Here is a 15,229-nt window from a genome sequence, read left to right as displayed (position 1 = left end):
ATTATGTGGAAAATAATGTGTTTTTTAATCTTAAACCGCATAAACACATAGCATTGCACCGATATACACAAAATAATGTTCCTTTTACCAATGTCATATGACCCCTTTAACAGGTAGTTTCCACTGGAGACTATAATAAAATCATACCCTATAATAATATTTTAATTTAAACACTAACTTACAATTTTACCCTCTTTGAACACTAACTTCAACTGAAACTACAATAGGTTTTCATTTTACATATTATTTTCAACCAACGGTGATCCTATAACTTCCAAACATCCAAAAATAAGACATTCAAATCCTCGAGCTAGCAGCTGCCACTTTGCAACATGAAGCCTTTTTTGTAGTTAAAATAACTAAAACAGTCATTAATGGCTCTAACACCATCATGGAATGCAGAATAGTAGAATAAAGAAACTATTCTGCAAGTAAAGCTATTTATGCATTCCATAACATATAAAAAAAAAAGAGTAGCACCACACCTGTTTAAAAATCATGGTTCCACTGGGGCTCGAACCCAGGACCTTCTGCGTGTAAAGCAGACGTGATAACCGCTACACTATGGAACCCTTCTGCGTCGTTCTTGAAGAACGCTGAAAATGAAAGATCATTTCGTCAAACGTCACAGACAACATCTACTCTGATATTTTCTATAAATCGTTTACTACTACATAGTTTAACAAAACGATTAACAATGCTACATTGTGCCTAACCGCACGAAATTAAGTCGAAGAAAGGGTACTTTCATATTAAAGGCACTAAGCGCGTTGTTGGTTTCTTTTGCATTTAATTAATTCATTTTACCACACAATGCTACGTGCGCATCTGTTCAAAGTCAGAAGCACAAACAACATCAGCAGAAACTGAGCTGCAGTAAAAAAAAAATCATTGCAGATCCGCAGTCGCATAAAATGCAACCACACAGACAGCATTCTTCCGCTAGAGACACCAGACTGAAAGATCACCGCACCAGCTTTGTCTGTCCATATTATTATGCAGTAACTTATATAAACATGGCGGTTTGTCAGCATGCATCATCGCGATATGATCATCTATATACAGATTTCAAGTCGTAGTTCATCTCTTCGAAAGGGAAAAATCGGGATTTTAGGTTATTATACTAAGGCATTATATATACATTATATATTTTTAGTATAGGTTACAATATAGCTTATTTGAAACGTTATGCATAAAATATCTAAAAAGCCAATATCGGGCACTGAAAGAAACTGACTGAACTAACCAAGAAAAAAGCGTCAGAAAAATATGGGATACAAGGTAGGCATGATTTTTATATTTGTCTCATCCGCGCAGCATCTTTTCTCAATGCATTTGGACCTTTTGGGGATTCGTTATCAAAAATAAAATTAGCGCTTAATGATCTTGACTCTTTAGGCGTTCGGTGCATGCATAAAATAAATATATTAACCTACACGCACATTACTCAGTTCCCTTTTCCTTACGCCCCCGCACCCCCCACCTTTTCCTCTTTTCTTTTCTATTCTATATTTAGGACTGTTCTTCGTGTAATTTGAACAGAATGCGGTTGCAGTAATCAGGCCTGATTTTTTTTTATTACATGAACATCCAAACTTATAAAGTATCATTAACTATTATTTATAGAGTTTGTTTGTAACCATAGCTTTGCATGCATGTTGTCCAATTATTATATATTTGATTAAGGACACGATACAATGCGAACAACACGAACTAAATCTAACAGTTTAGATCATTTCTTGAATAAAAACGGTAACGTTAAATATATTAACTAATCATTCTTTTGTAAATCCATGTACAATTATTTTAGTATGCAAACTCTTGCCTATTAAGCTTATGACAGTATATTTTAGATTAAATATCCTACAACAATCTATAGCATATATATATATATATATATATATATATATATATATATATATATATATATATATATATATATATATATATATATATCTTACAACAATCAATATTATAAGTGTATATATGTATGAATGTATGTTCTCACATCACATGATTGGATCTATAGTTGATCTTTTCAGATGAAGGGTATATTAAAATAACTTGACATTCTCCACCAGAGTAAATACTGTGTTTATAGTATCTCTTATCGATGTAAAATGATGCTTTTTGATGCAACAGTTCAGTCATCTGCCTCCATTCTTCAGATGCATCTAAAGGTTAACTAATCATTGATTGTTTCATGTTTTCAAGAAATAATTATATTTTAATACCCGTTTCAGAAATTGCAAACTTGTTTCTCTATCTATAGTTATCCATAAATGTACCCAAGGATTTATTGCTTGATCATCAAGTTCAGTTGAATTAAAAGACAGAATAACATATTACTGATTTTTGAAAATACTTAGTTTTTTAAACTATGGCTCCATTTCTCAAAACTCCAGACACAAACATAATAATTAGCCACATACACGCCAAACTACACACAGATGTGAAAAATGTAAAACACTCCTGTGTGTTTTTGATTGTTCAGAGTGCAGTGGAGCACAGGAGTTTCTCACAGCAGTCACACTTACGTGCATTTGCACATGTAAACTGAATATACAATACGTACAAATATAGTTTTACAAACTGATGAATTTTACAGTTATGCAACCAAACTGAATCAACACTGAACTGACTTGAGCTGTATAATGACTACTGGTTAGAGCTGTTTTAAAGCAGAATTTGATACAGTCTATATTTTATAAAGCAATTTTCAAATAAAGTTGACTTTCTGAAAGAGGTGTTGTTAGTAGTCGAGATGTAGAGAATGTTCAGTTTTGCAAAAAAGTTTAAAGCTTGTCATGTGCTTGTGGTTTAGCAGACTTGGTCTAAAGATTTAAAGATTAAATGGTTTCATTAAGTGTGCCTCAAGTATCACTTGTAGTGTCGAAACTATAAAAAAAAAAAAAGTAAATATATTTTAGATATTATCAATTTTATAATTTAATTATAAATGTAACCTTTTCTTGACTTTGCTACAGCTTCCGGTTTGAACGAGATGTTTCCTGGAAATCAGCAGCAACATGTACAGTATATAAACCACACGGTATTAAAGAGACACAATGTAATTAACATCAAAATAAATTTACAAGACCAAGTATATTTTTTTTGCACGTTTATTTACATTAAAGGCAAAATAGCTAAAATAATAAGAGCACAATAGATCTGAAACTTTAATCTGTTTAAATATCATTTAGAAATTGCAATGTCTTCTAGTCCTTTACTTAGGAAGGTGTGCTAAATACTGATTAATGCAACATAAAAAATACTATACATATTTATATATGTTACTATTGTATTACGGGGTGTCACTTTAATAAACTTTTACATTCTCCACTGATTATATAATAGTAAATTTTACAATAACATAGCACAACAACAGTAACCAGTCATAATGATAAGCCTATATACTCACAATATAGATCATAACACAGTCTCTGAGGTAAGAAGTGAATTATCCTTCATCTGAAAATGCGAGGCAAATGTTGTATCACAATAATTAGGAACCACAGTTTCCACAAATCCCTTCACTCGATTGGGATGTTCTCTTTTATTCTGGACAGCAAAGGCAGTGGCTGTAACATCGAGCGTATGTTGCAGTATCAAACACATATTTATACTGATTTCATCAGGCTCCGAAAATTTTTCAAAAAGAACACAAAGAATGGCTTTCTCAGTTGCAACTCTTACGTCATCAGAACAGGGTGTTCAACACCACCGTTTCCGTGTAATAAACGTTAATAAATATACCATTTTTGTCAGGCTGAACACGGCCATGGTGTTTTTGTCAGGTGATGGCATCATGTCATGTGATACTGTCACATGATATTAATTAGCTTCTCCTTGTAAGACTAATGAAAGCTGCTTAATGTTTTGTAGTGGCTTTAATTTTTTAAGGTTGAAAGCCATGATTTCATAGACTTACATTTTAAATACTACATTGAATGCCGTGGACTACCCTTTTTGCATTGAGCCGAATATCCCAGGTATTAATTGATAAGCCTTCATACATCATGTTTATATACCATTTGGTTACTGTCAAAATTATTAAATATTCCCTTTATTCAGGAAATACTTATTCAGATGATAATATTCTTTAAATGTTATTTTTTAGGCCAACCCCACTGAAACTACCACCATTTATTAAACTAATTTGTATGATCCCTTTAAGGTTTTGGCTGCAAGAGAATCTAGATATTTCAAGCTGAGCTGCATTACTGAACTCGGTTAGCTTATATGTAGGGCAACTGAAGTTATTTATAACAGCAGTTTACATATTTAACCCAACAGTTTAACATATTAAAACATCACATCAAAAGAAGTCCACTATAATCAGAAATTCTCTTGTTTATTGAACATGCTTTTTCCTTCACACTAATTTAATCACTGACCTGAGCTGACAGGGACTTCAAAATATATATTTGACCATTTTAAACTATTTTCTACAGTCTTCCCTGCAAACGAGCTTACAGTGGCCCTTTACAGGCCCCCCACAGGCTGCACAGGCCCCTTAGCCCTCACTTAGCCTATACTATTAATCTACAACAGGGGAGCCCAACTCTTGACCTGATCAAACACACCTGTATCAACTAATTAGGATCTGAAGGAGCACTTGAAAATTACAGACAGGCTTGTTTAATCAGAGTTGGAACTGAGCTCCGTAGGAAGTTAGATCTCCCGAAACAGGATGCACCCCTGACCTATAACAATACATCTGTTTTCACTTTAGATTATTGTCAGCTACTATGACTAAAGTCATTGGGAAAATCAGTTATCATACATCTGAAATGGATGCAGTCATCACGTAACTAATGTCTATATTGTCAAAAATGTACAGTAGTCAAATCAATGGATTGATTAAAGGGGTCATATGACGTTGCTAAAATTAACATTATGTTATGTATTTGGTGTAATGAATTAATGTGGTTTAAGGTAAAAAAACGCTGTGTGTATCATATTGTGCTGCTTAAACAAAACCATGTATGCATTTGTGATCAGAGGAATGACAAACAAGAAGCGCTACTCTACACTGCTTAAAACTCATGTCCTTGCAAAGTTGGAATTGCCTCACTTTATAGAACAGCCTTTGTGCACAGAAGCATCGTAGGCTACTGGTTCAGGAAACAGTGTCCATAAAATGCGTGTTAGAATGAGTAATTTTAGGAGGGTATTGTTGACTCCTAACTTTTATAAAGAATTTCTCTTTGGATTTGAGACTTTAGTCTTTAACTTCTTTATGCACAAAGAGTATGGAATTACATTTAGTTCAGTAATAATGAACATAACTGAATAAAACTGAAATTAACTTTTTCAGAAACGATCAAACATATGTCATTACAAAAGAAGAAAAACACAATAAAAATTTAAAAAAAAATGAACTCAGTTGCACAAATGTCACAGGCTCTTCAAATATGCTTCATTTTTGTAAACGTTTTTCAAAGATTAGTTTTCGCTGATCGTAGATTCTGAATTCATTGCCACAGATTTCGCTTTTGCTTCGCAGTTTTTCGTTTGGAGTTTTGACACAAACCTCTTGTGGGGGCGGGATTAACAGTGATCTACTCTGATTGGAAAGTGAGCTTTTGATGGACAGGTGCTCTTTGACCGGGAAGTACATACCTCACTCAATGGCATGTGCTGCGCATATTGAAAGCGCTCACGGTGATTAAATCTGGTCTCTACCGCAAAAATTGTTTTTGACAGACAAAGTGAAAGTTTATTTTAAGCTCATACACAGGTTCTACCTTAAAGAAGTTTATTCAAAGATTTAAATCTGACATTGATCTTACATGCTCTTTTTGTTCGAGTTCTGAAGAAACTGTACACTTATTTTGGTCATGTCACTACACTCAGAAACTTTGGGATGACATTGGTGTGTTTGTCAAGTTAAGATTTTGCCAAGCTTCTCAGTAAATATGAAAAACATTATATTTGGGTATTATGACTCTGACCCCACAAATGAAAATATCAGTTTTGTTATTAATTTAATTTCTTTCCTAAACAAATTTCACATTCACAAATGCAAATTCATTGATTTGTATGCAATACGTCGTGCTTTGTATTAATAAATATGTAAATAATATTTGTCCTTTGATCATCTCAGTCTGTAAAGATGAGCCCTCAGGAGACACCTTGAGAGTCCACCCTCCGCTTGTCCTTCAAGGCAGCTTTCTTTTACTGTCTATGTTCAGAGCGCAACAAGACCACGCCTTTTTTACTGTCTATGTTTGGAACGCAACAAGACCACGCCTCTTTTACTATGTTGGGAGCGCAACAAGACCACGCCTCTTTTACTATGTTGGGAGCGCAACAAGACCACGCCTCTTTTACTGTCTATGTTTGGAGCGCAACAAGACCACACCTCTTTTACTGTCTATGTTTGGAACGCAACAAGACCACGCCTCTTTTACTATGTTGGGAGCGCAACAAGACCACGCCTCTTTTACTGTCTATGGACCATTCCAAACATAGACTGTATAAAAACATGGACGTAGTGTCAGTGACGTCACCACTAGACTCCTGAAGAGAGTTTTTGAAGCCTAAAGTGTGTAGAGGGAGCCGTCGCCATCTTGGCAGCGCATCACTGTGCGACTCTCCCGGACAATCGAATATGGGCAAAAGGGCGGGAGCTGGTTGCTGAAGCCATGCCCTCCTAGCGCGACGGCTGTGACAGCAGTGGCAATTCACCTGTCACTCAAGTGGCCACGTCCTTAATTATGCAGAACTTTAAGGCTTAATATAATTTAAACGGATGAGTTATAAAAAAAATTCACCCCCCTCACAGTTGTCACGAAGGGCAAATTTAGCAATATAGACCAAAATCATTTTTGCACCAGGCTGAAAAAATGTTTTTTTTTCTGCTGTAAAGTTGGGCATTTCAAGCGGCCAGTCAATGAATTGCAGTTGTAGTCACTTCCTTATTGGCTTCACTAGAGAAAGCGGGAGGTTGTCGCTCGATTCCAATATGCCTGTCTGTACTTCCCGGTCAGAGAGCACTTGTCCATCAAAAGCTCACTATCCAATCAGAGTAGATCACTGTTAACCCTGTCCACATGAGAAGTTTGTGTCAAAACACCAAACGAAAAACTGCGAAGCAAAAGCGAAATTTGTGGCAATGTGAAAATGAAGCATATTTGAGTTACGTTCAGTTTTATAAAGTTAACGTTAATTTTTATTGAAACAAATGTAATTCCATAAAAGAGCTGGTGCGCTCCAAAGAGAAATTAACAATTGAAACCGCATCATGTTGGGCAACCAAAGTAACTCAATATAGCATTTTAAAGTGAAAGTGAAAGTCTTGACATTTACCAAGTTTGGTAAACCCATACTCAGAATTGGTTCTCTGCATTTAACCCATCAAAGTGCACACTTTGTGTGCAACTTCATATATTTAACCCAACAGTTTAATTCACATCAAAAGGAGGCTACAATGTAATCCACTACAATCAGAAATTCTCTAGTTTATTGAACATGCTTTTTCCTTCACACTAATTTGATTACTGACCTGAGCTGAACAGGACTTCAAAGTAAATATCTGACTGTTTCAAACTATTTTCTAGTCTTCATTCAGCTGAATCAATGTACATCTAAAGTGCATCTAAAAAAAATTAGAATACCATGCAAAAGTTCTTTACTTTTTGTAATTTATTCTAGATTCACTGCACACAAACGGAAATATTTCGGGAGTTTTTTTTTTTTTTGATTACGACTTACAGCTTAGGAAAATAAAAAAATTCAATATCTCAAAAAATTAAGAATATTTTCTCAAAGATCAATAACAAATATTTACAAAACAGAAATGTATAATATCTCCAAAGCAGGTTTAATTACTAAATACTTAGTTTGGGCTCCTTTTGCACAAACTTGATGATTGTCTTCTGGACAACTGTTAAATCAGTAGTCTTTCCCATAATTGCGGTTGCATGTTCTAAACTAGCCCAAGAGGTGCACCTAGTATGTATTTCTACTCAAAATTGATCAACCTAATCAAGCTCAAAATTTAATATTTAAATTTTTTGAGATACGGAATTTTTAATTTTCCTAGGCTCCAAGTCGTAACCATCAGAATTGAAAAAAATAAAGACCTTTTGCATGGTGTTCTGAGATGCACCTGTATATGCTTCTATGTATCTGCCAACTCTTTTTGCAGAGGACATCCTTTTATTTGCTAATATTGTCTGTGATTCATTATCCAGATCCCAGGAGCTGCCATGGATCGAGTTAGCCAACTTTGGCGGTTGAGGCGCCGGGCCCGTCGAGGGGCCCTGTGCATGGCGCTGTTCTGTATGACTATGGCTCTCCTTTACACCTTTTGTGCTGAAAATAGCATACCTGTCACAGATGCCATTTTCGGGGTGAAGGCGAGAACTCGAGCTCAGCCAAGAACGCACACAATTGTTAAGGTACTTCAAAGAGATTTGTTTCCTCACACAGCCTTCTGCTACACTAGAGTGAAGTTGGAATGAGTCCTTAAGCCTGGAAATCAGGGATTTAGCACATCTGGTTCCATTGTCCCAAAGTTAAAGTTTTTTTTTATACATTTTTGGTTAAATGCCTGAACCAGACTTAAGGTCTGTGGTAAAGACAAGCTCAACTTTTGCAGTTTGTTTATAACCTACCGTAAGATTTTTACTACTGGTGATTGATAAACATTGTTTATTTGCTTCAATTATCGTAAACAAACATGTAAGAATCAAACTTTTGTTGGTCACAGAGCTTATTTTATATATTTTTCAGAGTGTAATCCAATAGACACTGGAAAAATGCTATTGGCTTTTTATCAAGGGAATCATGTGTGATGCTAACTTCTGGGCTGGCCTACAAAATTACTTAATTCCTGCAAGACTCTATATAGTCAAATGTAAATTGCATCCTTACTGAAAGTAATGTTGATGTATTGAAGGTATTGCGGGGAACAGGAGGGTCAAAACCCATGTATTCTGACCCTCAAAAGCTTCCAGGTGTTATTCCTGGAGATCCTCAAAAGCCTATTCCCATCCTGTCGTCTTCTAACTACTCAATGGAGAGCGGTACTAAGGAACGCAACCTCAGGGGCAAACGAAGAGAGCATGGGCTATTTTACTGGCTTCTATCACAACCACTGAGGCGTGCTTTAGAGACTATTTTTGGAGGCCGACGGAGAGGAGATTTGGGAGCCACAAGTGTGGATACTGTTATTTTTGGGCCTAATGGAGCACTCGGAAAGGTCTGGAATGAAGAGATGTCAAGTAGCATGCTAGGAAAAAGGCTGAGGAAGGTGGTCCAGAATTATCAGGTGAGGGGAAATCAAAGACACATAAAATCCTTTACTATATAAAAACACAGTAACAAGCGTCAAGGACTGCAACTGCTGTTTTCTCTATTTTACATATATAGTAGAGCTTTATCCTCAGAGTATTGATAAATCTATACCAAAATTGTTAAATCCATTTTACATAATCCTTTGAGGATGAAAATCTTTTGAGTATGTAAAAATACAAAACTGTACCTAATAATAGGTGTTACTTGCAACAAATATGATATCTAACTAATTATAATATTTTTTGTTTTAGGCAATGAATAAATATGGAGTTCGTTACTCTAGACCTGAGAGTGCAGCACGCCGTTCTAAACTCAGTGGCCCTGAACTTCTTTGTCAAATCAAGAATACGGTTCAGATTGCAACTTTAACACCAGATATGGAGCCCTTTTCTGGGTTTCCTTGGGCCTCTCAGTTACCTCCACAGCAAATTACTGCTAATATCGGTCCGTTCAAGACCTGCGCAGTGGTGTCATCTGCAGGTTCTCTCAAAAACTCTGGATTAGGAAAGGAAATAGGTAATACCTAAATTTGCATCCATCAATTTAAAAAAGAGATTAGATTTCTTATGTATTTACATCACCAGACATTACCACAGTTATGTAACAAAGCATTTTGGCTTAAATTCATACACAAAATTAAATCTATTAAAATAAATATATATGTATGTATGTGTGTGTGTATATATACATATATGATTGATTTAATTATTATTTTCACTACAATCAAAATTATCGGATTATTGCTAAAAAAAACCCTCCTGAATTCTAGATGAACATGATGCTGTAATGCGGTTCAATGCTGCACCAACAACAGGCTTTGAAAAAGATGTGGGCTCTAAAACAACAGTGCGTCTGATCAATTCCCAGGTAGATTCTTTGATAACTGTTGAAAAGTTAAAATAACATGCAGTAATAAGCTCCTAAAAAACTAAATGTCTGATTATATTACAGGTAATGTCTTCTGAAGATTACCATTTCCTCTCCAGTAATTTGTACAGTGCTGGGATTTTAGTGAGCTGGGATCCAGCCCCTTTTTCCTCTGATTTACGGGAGGTAAGAACTCACTTTTCCATTTTCTAGCATTTGGGATGTTCACAAACTTCCAAAATTTCATGCTTAATTAGCAAGTTGCAACACAATGGCTGTAGCTTTAGTATGGTTTTTGTATGGTCTGGACTGTGTGGCCAGCCGTGGATAGTTGTAATTCACTGACAGCCAATCAGATCGCACCATTTCAGCTGAAATTATGTCACAGCCAATCAGATTTTTCTTTTTCTTTTTTTTTTTCATCTGGGTTTACAACTAAATAATAAGATTTAACAAAGCATTACAAAGTATTTTAAATGTGTGTCTTGTATTTTTGGATTACAAGACAAAGAATTATGAATAAATTATTGATATAAAAATAAATACAGTAAAATAATAGTAGTGAAACATTACATGGTTGTATTAAAACATGAATGGTTATATTAAATGGCTTTTGAAATGTATATAAGAGGCATTTAAATTTAACTCAAACTGGGTTAATATTCAAGTACTGAATGAAAATTGATTGAGTGATGGAATAATTTAAGTCATACTTAAGATAAATTATCAATTAAGTGTTTCCAAATCCATAGAAGCTGTAAAATATTAGTCCTAAAGGGTAGAACACCGCATTCATGAAGCAATTAATTCTTCATTAATTTTCAGCTGTATTTTTATTAAATGCTTTAAGCACTTTTTAAGATGAGTAAATATAGATCCAAAATAATTAAGTAGAAAGAAAAATAGAATTCTGACAATAAATAGACATTACAATCTCACACAGAAAAATGAAAAATCCAAATATAAAGTATATACATAAGTTAAATATTACTAAGGGGCAAAAGAATATAATTTATTTCTTTTTTTCTGACACCCATCTCTGTCTTTCCATGTCATAAAATGCAGACTCTTTCAACTCTTTCCAGGTCATCTCTCTCTGCATGCCCTGAGGTTGGTTAATGGAAAACACTTTAGCAGGGCAATGAACATATTTCCCTGTTATGCCCGGAAAGCCTGTGTGTATGTGAGGACTGTTTGGACCCAAGAGGGGAGGGGGGCAAGGTCGGGAGGGAGTTCAGTTTCCTGACTGCCTGATGGATGAAGCTAGGGCTGCACGATTAATCGGATTTTAATCTCGATAATGATATCCACCTTTCTCGGTTAATTAAAAATATTCGTCACGATATTGGCCGGCTCGCTTATTTATCCTGAAACGTGTTTTTAATTTGCCATTTGCGTTATCTTGCATTTCTAACAAGTCTTCACTAGCATTCATGCTTGTGGTTGCCAGATGTGTAAGCCCCAAAACTTGCTCACTGATGCCGGAACAAGTGCTGATAATGATGATGATGATGATATGAAAACATACTTAGTTTAGCATTTATTTTGAGCACATAGTTTAGCTTTCTCTAGTTTTTAGTTTCTCTCCACAGCAAAATTGTGCTTGCATGAAAGTGTCATATAGACAATGTGTGTTTTTTCACAAGACATTTTTACTGTTTGTGTTACCAAATGTGCCATGATCAAACTTTCACTGAGAGAGCATGTGAGTGGAGTGGAGCGGGGAACAGAGTGATAATATTTCCTTAAGAGCGCAGAGCACCTTTCTGAAGATTCCGCTCTTCTCGCTCAGCGCTGCTCGCTAAACCCAGAATGGCCTTAGGTGATTTGCTTGTTAGAGAGCGAGAATCTGTAGAGCTTGAGAATAGAAGAGCAGTTATGGAGTTCAGATATTGTTTCAACGAAGTTGCAAGCCTTATACATATTTGTAAAGTAAAAATCAAAGTTAAGAATGAGCAGGGAGAAGAAACTGAGAGGGAGTGTGGGGAGACTGTTAAAAGTTAGTAAAGATTAATATTGGAATCTGAAGCGGCCCATTGCCAGAAAGCACGAGGATGTGCTACGCAAAAAAAAAAGAATAAACAGGTAGGCTAAGGTTAGCTATATTCGGTTGTAGTACGGAGCCCCGATCATAACACGCAGACAAAATCACGGTCACAAATTTAGATTAGGCTATTCTGTTTTATGCTAGGACTAGCCAAATTTTTTTTGTTTAGTCGAAATTGTGGCCACAAATTAAGTATTAAATTACTTAATTAGTTTAAAAGGATTAATCTATGCTTATCATGAAATTTATTTATTTTATTATCATTTAGTTATTTAATTAGTTATGAAAGATAATATATTACCCTCTAGTTAGGCTATTTTAATTAGTTATGAAAGATATGAAGCATAAAAACATACAGGCCTATGTTATAAAAATGTGACCTCTCGAAAAACAAATGTTAGAAATAACGAATTAAGCCCATTTTCTTTTAAAGAGCCACCCAGATGGGAAAGCAAAAATTACCTGTATTACAGTGTATGATGTAGCTGTCCATCAGTGTAAACAATGTGCAAAGTAATTAAACCAAAAAGTACACGATTTATAAAGTTATTGGCTTCTAAAGTAAGGAGTCATCTCTGAATCGCTGAAACAAGTCGTTATAGATTTCAAATCTTTTGCCCATCTCTATGTACGTCACTAGGAACACTTTGCATAATAACCCCCCCCCCCCCCCACACACACACACACAGACGCTCTGGTTGGTGTGAGAGCATCATGTCGAGGAGACAGTGTGTTTTTAATTGTAAAGGCATGTTTATTTTTTTTTCACTGCCAAAGAATGAAGATCAGAAGAACCAATGGCTAAAATTCATTTTTACCACAATACCAGAGCAGTACAACAAATCCCTTTTGTTGTGTTCACAACATTTCACTGATGACTGCTTTTCTAATCTCGGTGAGTACAGCGGGATTTTCAAAGCGTTTGGCCATAAAAGAGGGTTCATTACCAACTTTATTTAGAACAACGAACATCTCCTAATCACAACGCGAAGTATGATTATGAAGTTATGTGTCTGTTTTCTCCCGAGCATCTTATCAGTATAGCCGCGTTTCCACCGCAGGAACTTTACCCAGGAACTAGGGACTTGGTCCGGTACTTGGTGTGTTTCCACCGCAGGAACCAGGAACTAAATAAAAGTTCCGGGTAAAAAAATGCCCCCCAGAAAGTCCCTGCTGGCGAGGTAGTACTTTTTTAAAGTTCCGGAACTTTCGGGGGCGGGACTTTGGCGCTAAACATGCTGATTGGTTGAGTTCACGCAGCATTGGTTGAGTTCAACCACCATTTATTCGGATCAACATTTTCAAAATATTACTGTTATTGTGTCATGAAATGTAATTTTAAAAGTATTTCAGGCGAGAATGTAGTTGTTTCAAACTCAAATCTGTTGTTTATTTATAAAGACAGCGCCTATTTAAAAATGTGTTTCGCCGATCTCGTAGACGGTGAGCTCCACTCGATCAGCGGGAGCTCAGTCCTCATGTATCCGCAGAGAGCAGCCTCTCCTGGGATAGACCTTCTGATATGCGCCGCTGGCTCTGATGTGTCTTTAGTGGTTAAACATAAAATATAATTCAGCTGCGGGGTAAATCTAACAAGTTTTCTTTGGTCTGTATTCAATTTATCTATATGTAAAAATGAAAATAAAAAGGCAAGTCTATATAATATTTCTTTCATTGTAATGGCTGTATATAACGTTACACTTATCCCTGAACTACATTTCTGCAGCTGTTATTATGTTTAAATGAAAATGAAAGGAGGCAGTGGTATTTTATATCCTATTTCGTTTTATTGTAAATATACTGAGGGGAAAATAACAGTAGCCAAAGCGATCTGAGTTCACGCAGCATTGGTTGAGTTCAACCACCATTTATTCGGATAATTTTCAAATATTACTGTTATTGTGTCATGAAATGTAATTTTAAAAGTATTTCAGGCGAGAATGTAGTTGTTTAAAACTCAAATCTATGGTTTATTTATAAAGACAGCGCCTATTTAAAAATGTGTTTCGCCGATCTCGTTGACGGTGAGCTCCACTCGATCAGCGGGAGCTCAGTCCTCGTGTATCCGCAGAGAGCAGCCTCTCCTGGGATAGACCTTCTGATATGTGCCGCTGGCTCTGATGTGTCTTTAGTGGTTAAACATAACATATAATTCAGCTGCGGGGTAAATCTAACAGGTTTCTTTGGTCTGTATTCAATTTATCTATATGTTAAAATGAAAATAAAAAAGGCAAATTTATATAATATTTCGTTTCATTGTAATGGCTGCATATACACATTTCCCTGAACTAAGTACATTTCTGCAGTTGTTATTATGCTTAAATGAAAACGAAAGGAGGCAGTGGTATTTGATATCATATTTCATTTTATTGTAAATATACAGTAAGGAAAATTGGAGTAGCCATGACGAGCAGACTAAAGTTATCAAGTACGCTGCTGTTTATAGATTTACCGGACTTGCGTCGTCGCAGACATCACACTCCCGAGACGAATGCACAAAGTCTGAACCAACTACCGAGGATGCACGTCCAAAATCAGCGTACTTTTTTTTTTTATTTTTTTTTTTTATCAGCGGTACTTTGTTTTGAGAAACGCGCGCAGACCTACGTCACCAGTCTATTTGCCTAATCTACCCGGTACTTTACACCGCGGTGGAAACGCAGAAAGCAACAGGTCTGGGGGGAAAAAAGTTCCTGTGAAAAAAAGTTCCTGGTACAAATGTTCCGGGTAATTTCGGTGGAAACGCGGCATATGTGTGCTGTCTGCAGCCTTTGTTTGTGCTGATCGTCATGTACAAACACGTCATTAAAATGAAGTATAACAAGTGCTGCTAACAGATATTCTGTGATAAAGTAATCCATATGAAAACAATGTGATGTCCGTTTTTCACGTCTCCCTTCATTATATCTAATGTCACCACGCCCCCCCGCTGAACGCGCTATTCAGATTCAAACTGAAGGCCGCGGCTTGAATACACCCACACAGAAGAAAAAGCAGCGAGACTGTTCA

The 15,229-nt window shown here is 35.9% G+C and overlaps 1 protein-coding gene and 1 non-coding gene across 3 annotated transcripts in view; one reads left to right on the top strand and one right to left on the bottom strand.

The window, feature by feature from the left end:
* LOC113038435 (beta-galactoside alpha-2,6-sialyltransferase 1) overlaps positions 1-15,229 on the top strand; it is a 33,327-nt gene that overhangs the window by 5,836 nt on the left and 12,262 nt on the right. The window contains exons 1-6 of one of the 2 annotated variants that reach the window (XM_026195834.1): positions 918-1,281; positions 8,202-8,408; positions 8,909-9,280; positions 9,558-9,822; positions 10,076-10,173; positions 10,258-10,359. In XM_026195834.1, the coding sequence (XP_026051619.1) occupies positions 1,270-1,281; positions 8,202-8,408; positions 8,909-9,280; positions 9,558-9,822; positions 10,076-10,173; positions 10,258-10,359 (1,056 nt within the window). In that variant the 5' untranslated portion in view covers positions 918-1,269. Of the gene's footprint in view, positions 1-917; positions 1,282-8,201; positions 8,409-8,908; positions 9,281-9,557; positions 9,823-10,075; positions 10,174-10,257; positions 10,360-15,229 lie in introns of those variants that run through there. The other variant, XM_026195835.1, reaches the window with a different exon arrangement.
* Positions 500-572, bottom strand: trnav-uac (transfer RNA valine (anticodon UAC)). Its single transcript has one exon. It is a non-coding gene; the product is annotated as a tRNA-Val (tRNA).

This window comes from Carassius auratus, chromosome 21, assembly GCF_003368295.1.
Source record: "Carassius auratus strain Wakin chromosome 21, ASM336829v1, whole genome shotgun sequence".
Taxonomy (NCBI): Eukaryota; Metazoa; Chordata; class Actinopteri; order Cypriniformes; family Cyprinidae; genus Carassius; species Carassius auratus.
The sequence above is the reverse complement of the archived record's forward strand: the minus strand, read 5'-3'. Positions and strand labels throughout refer to the sequence as shown.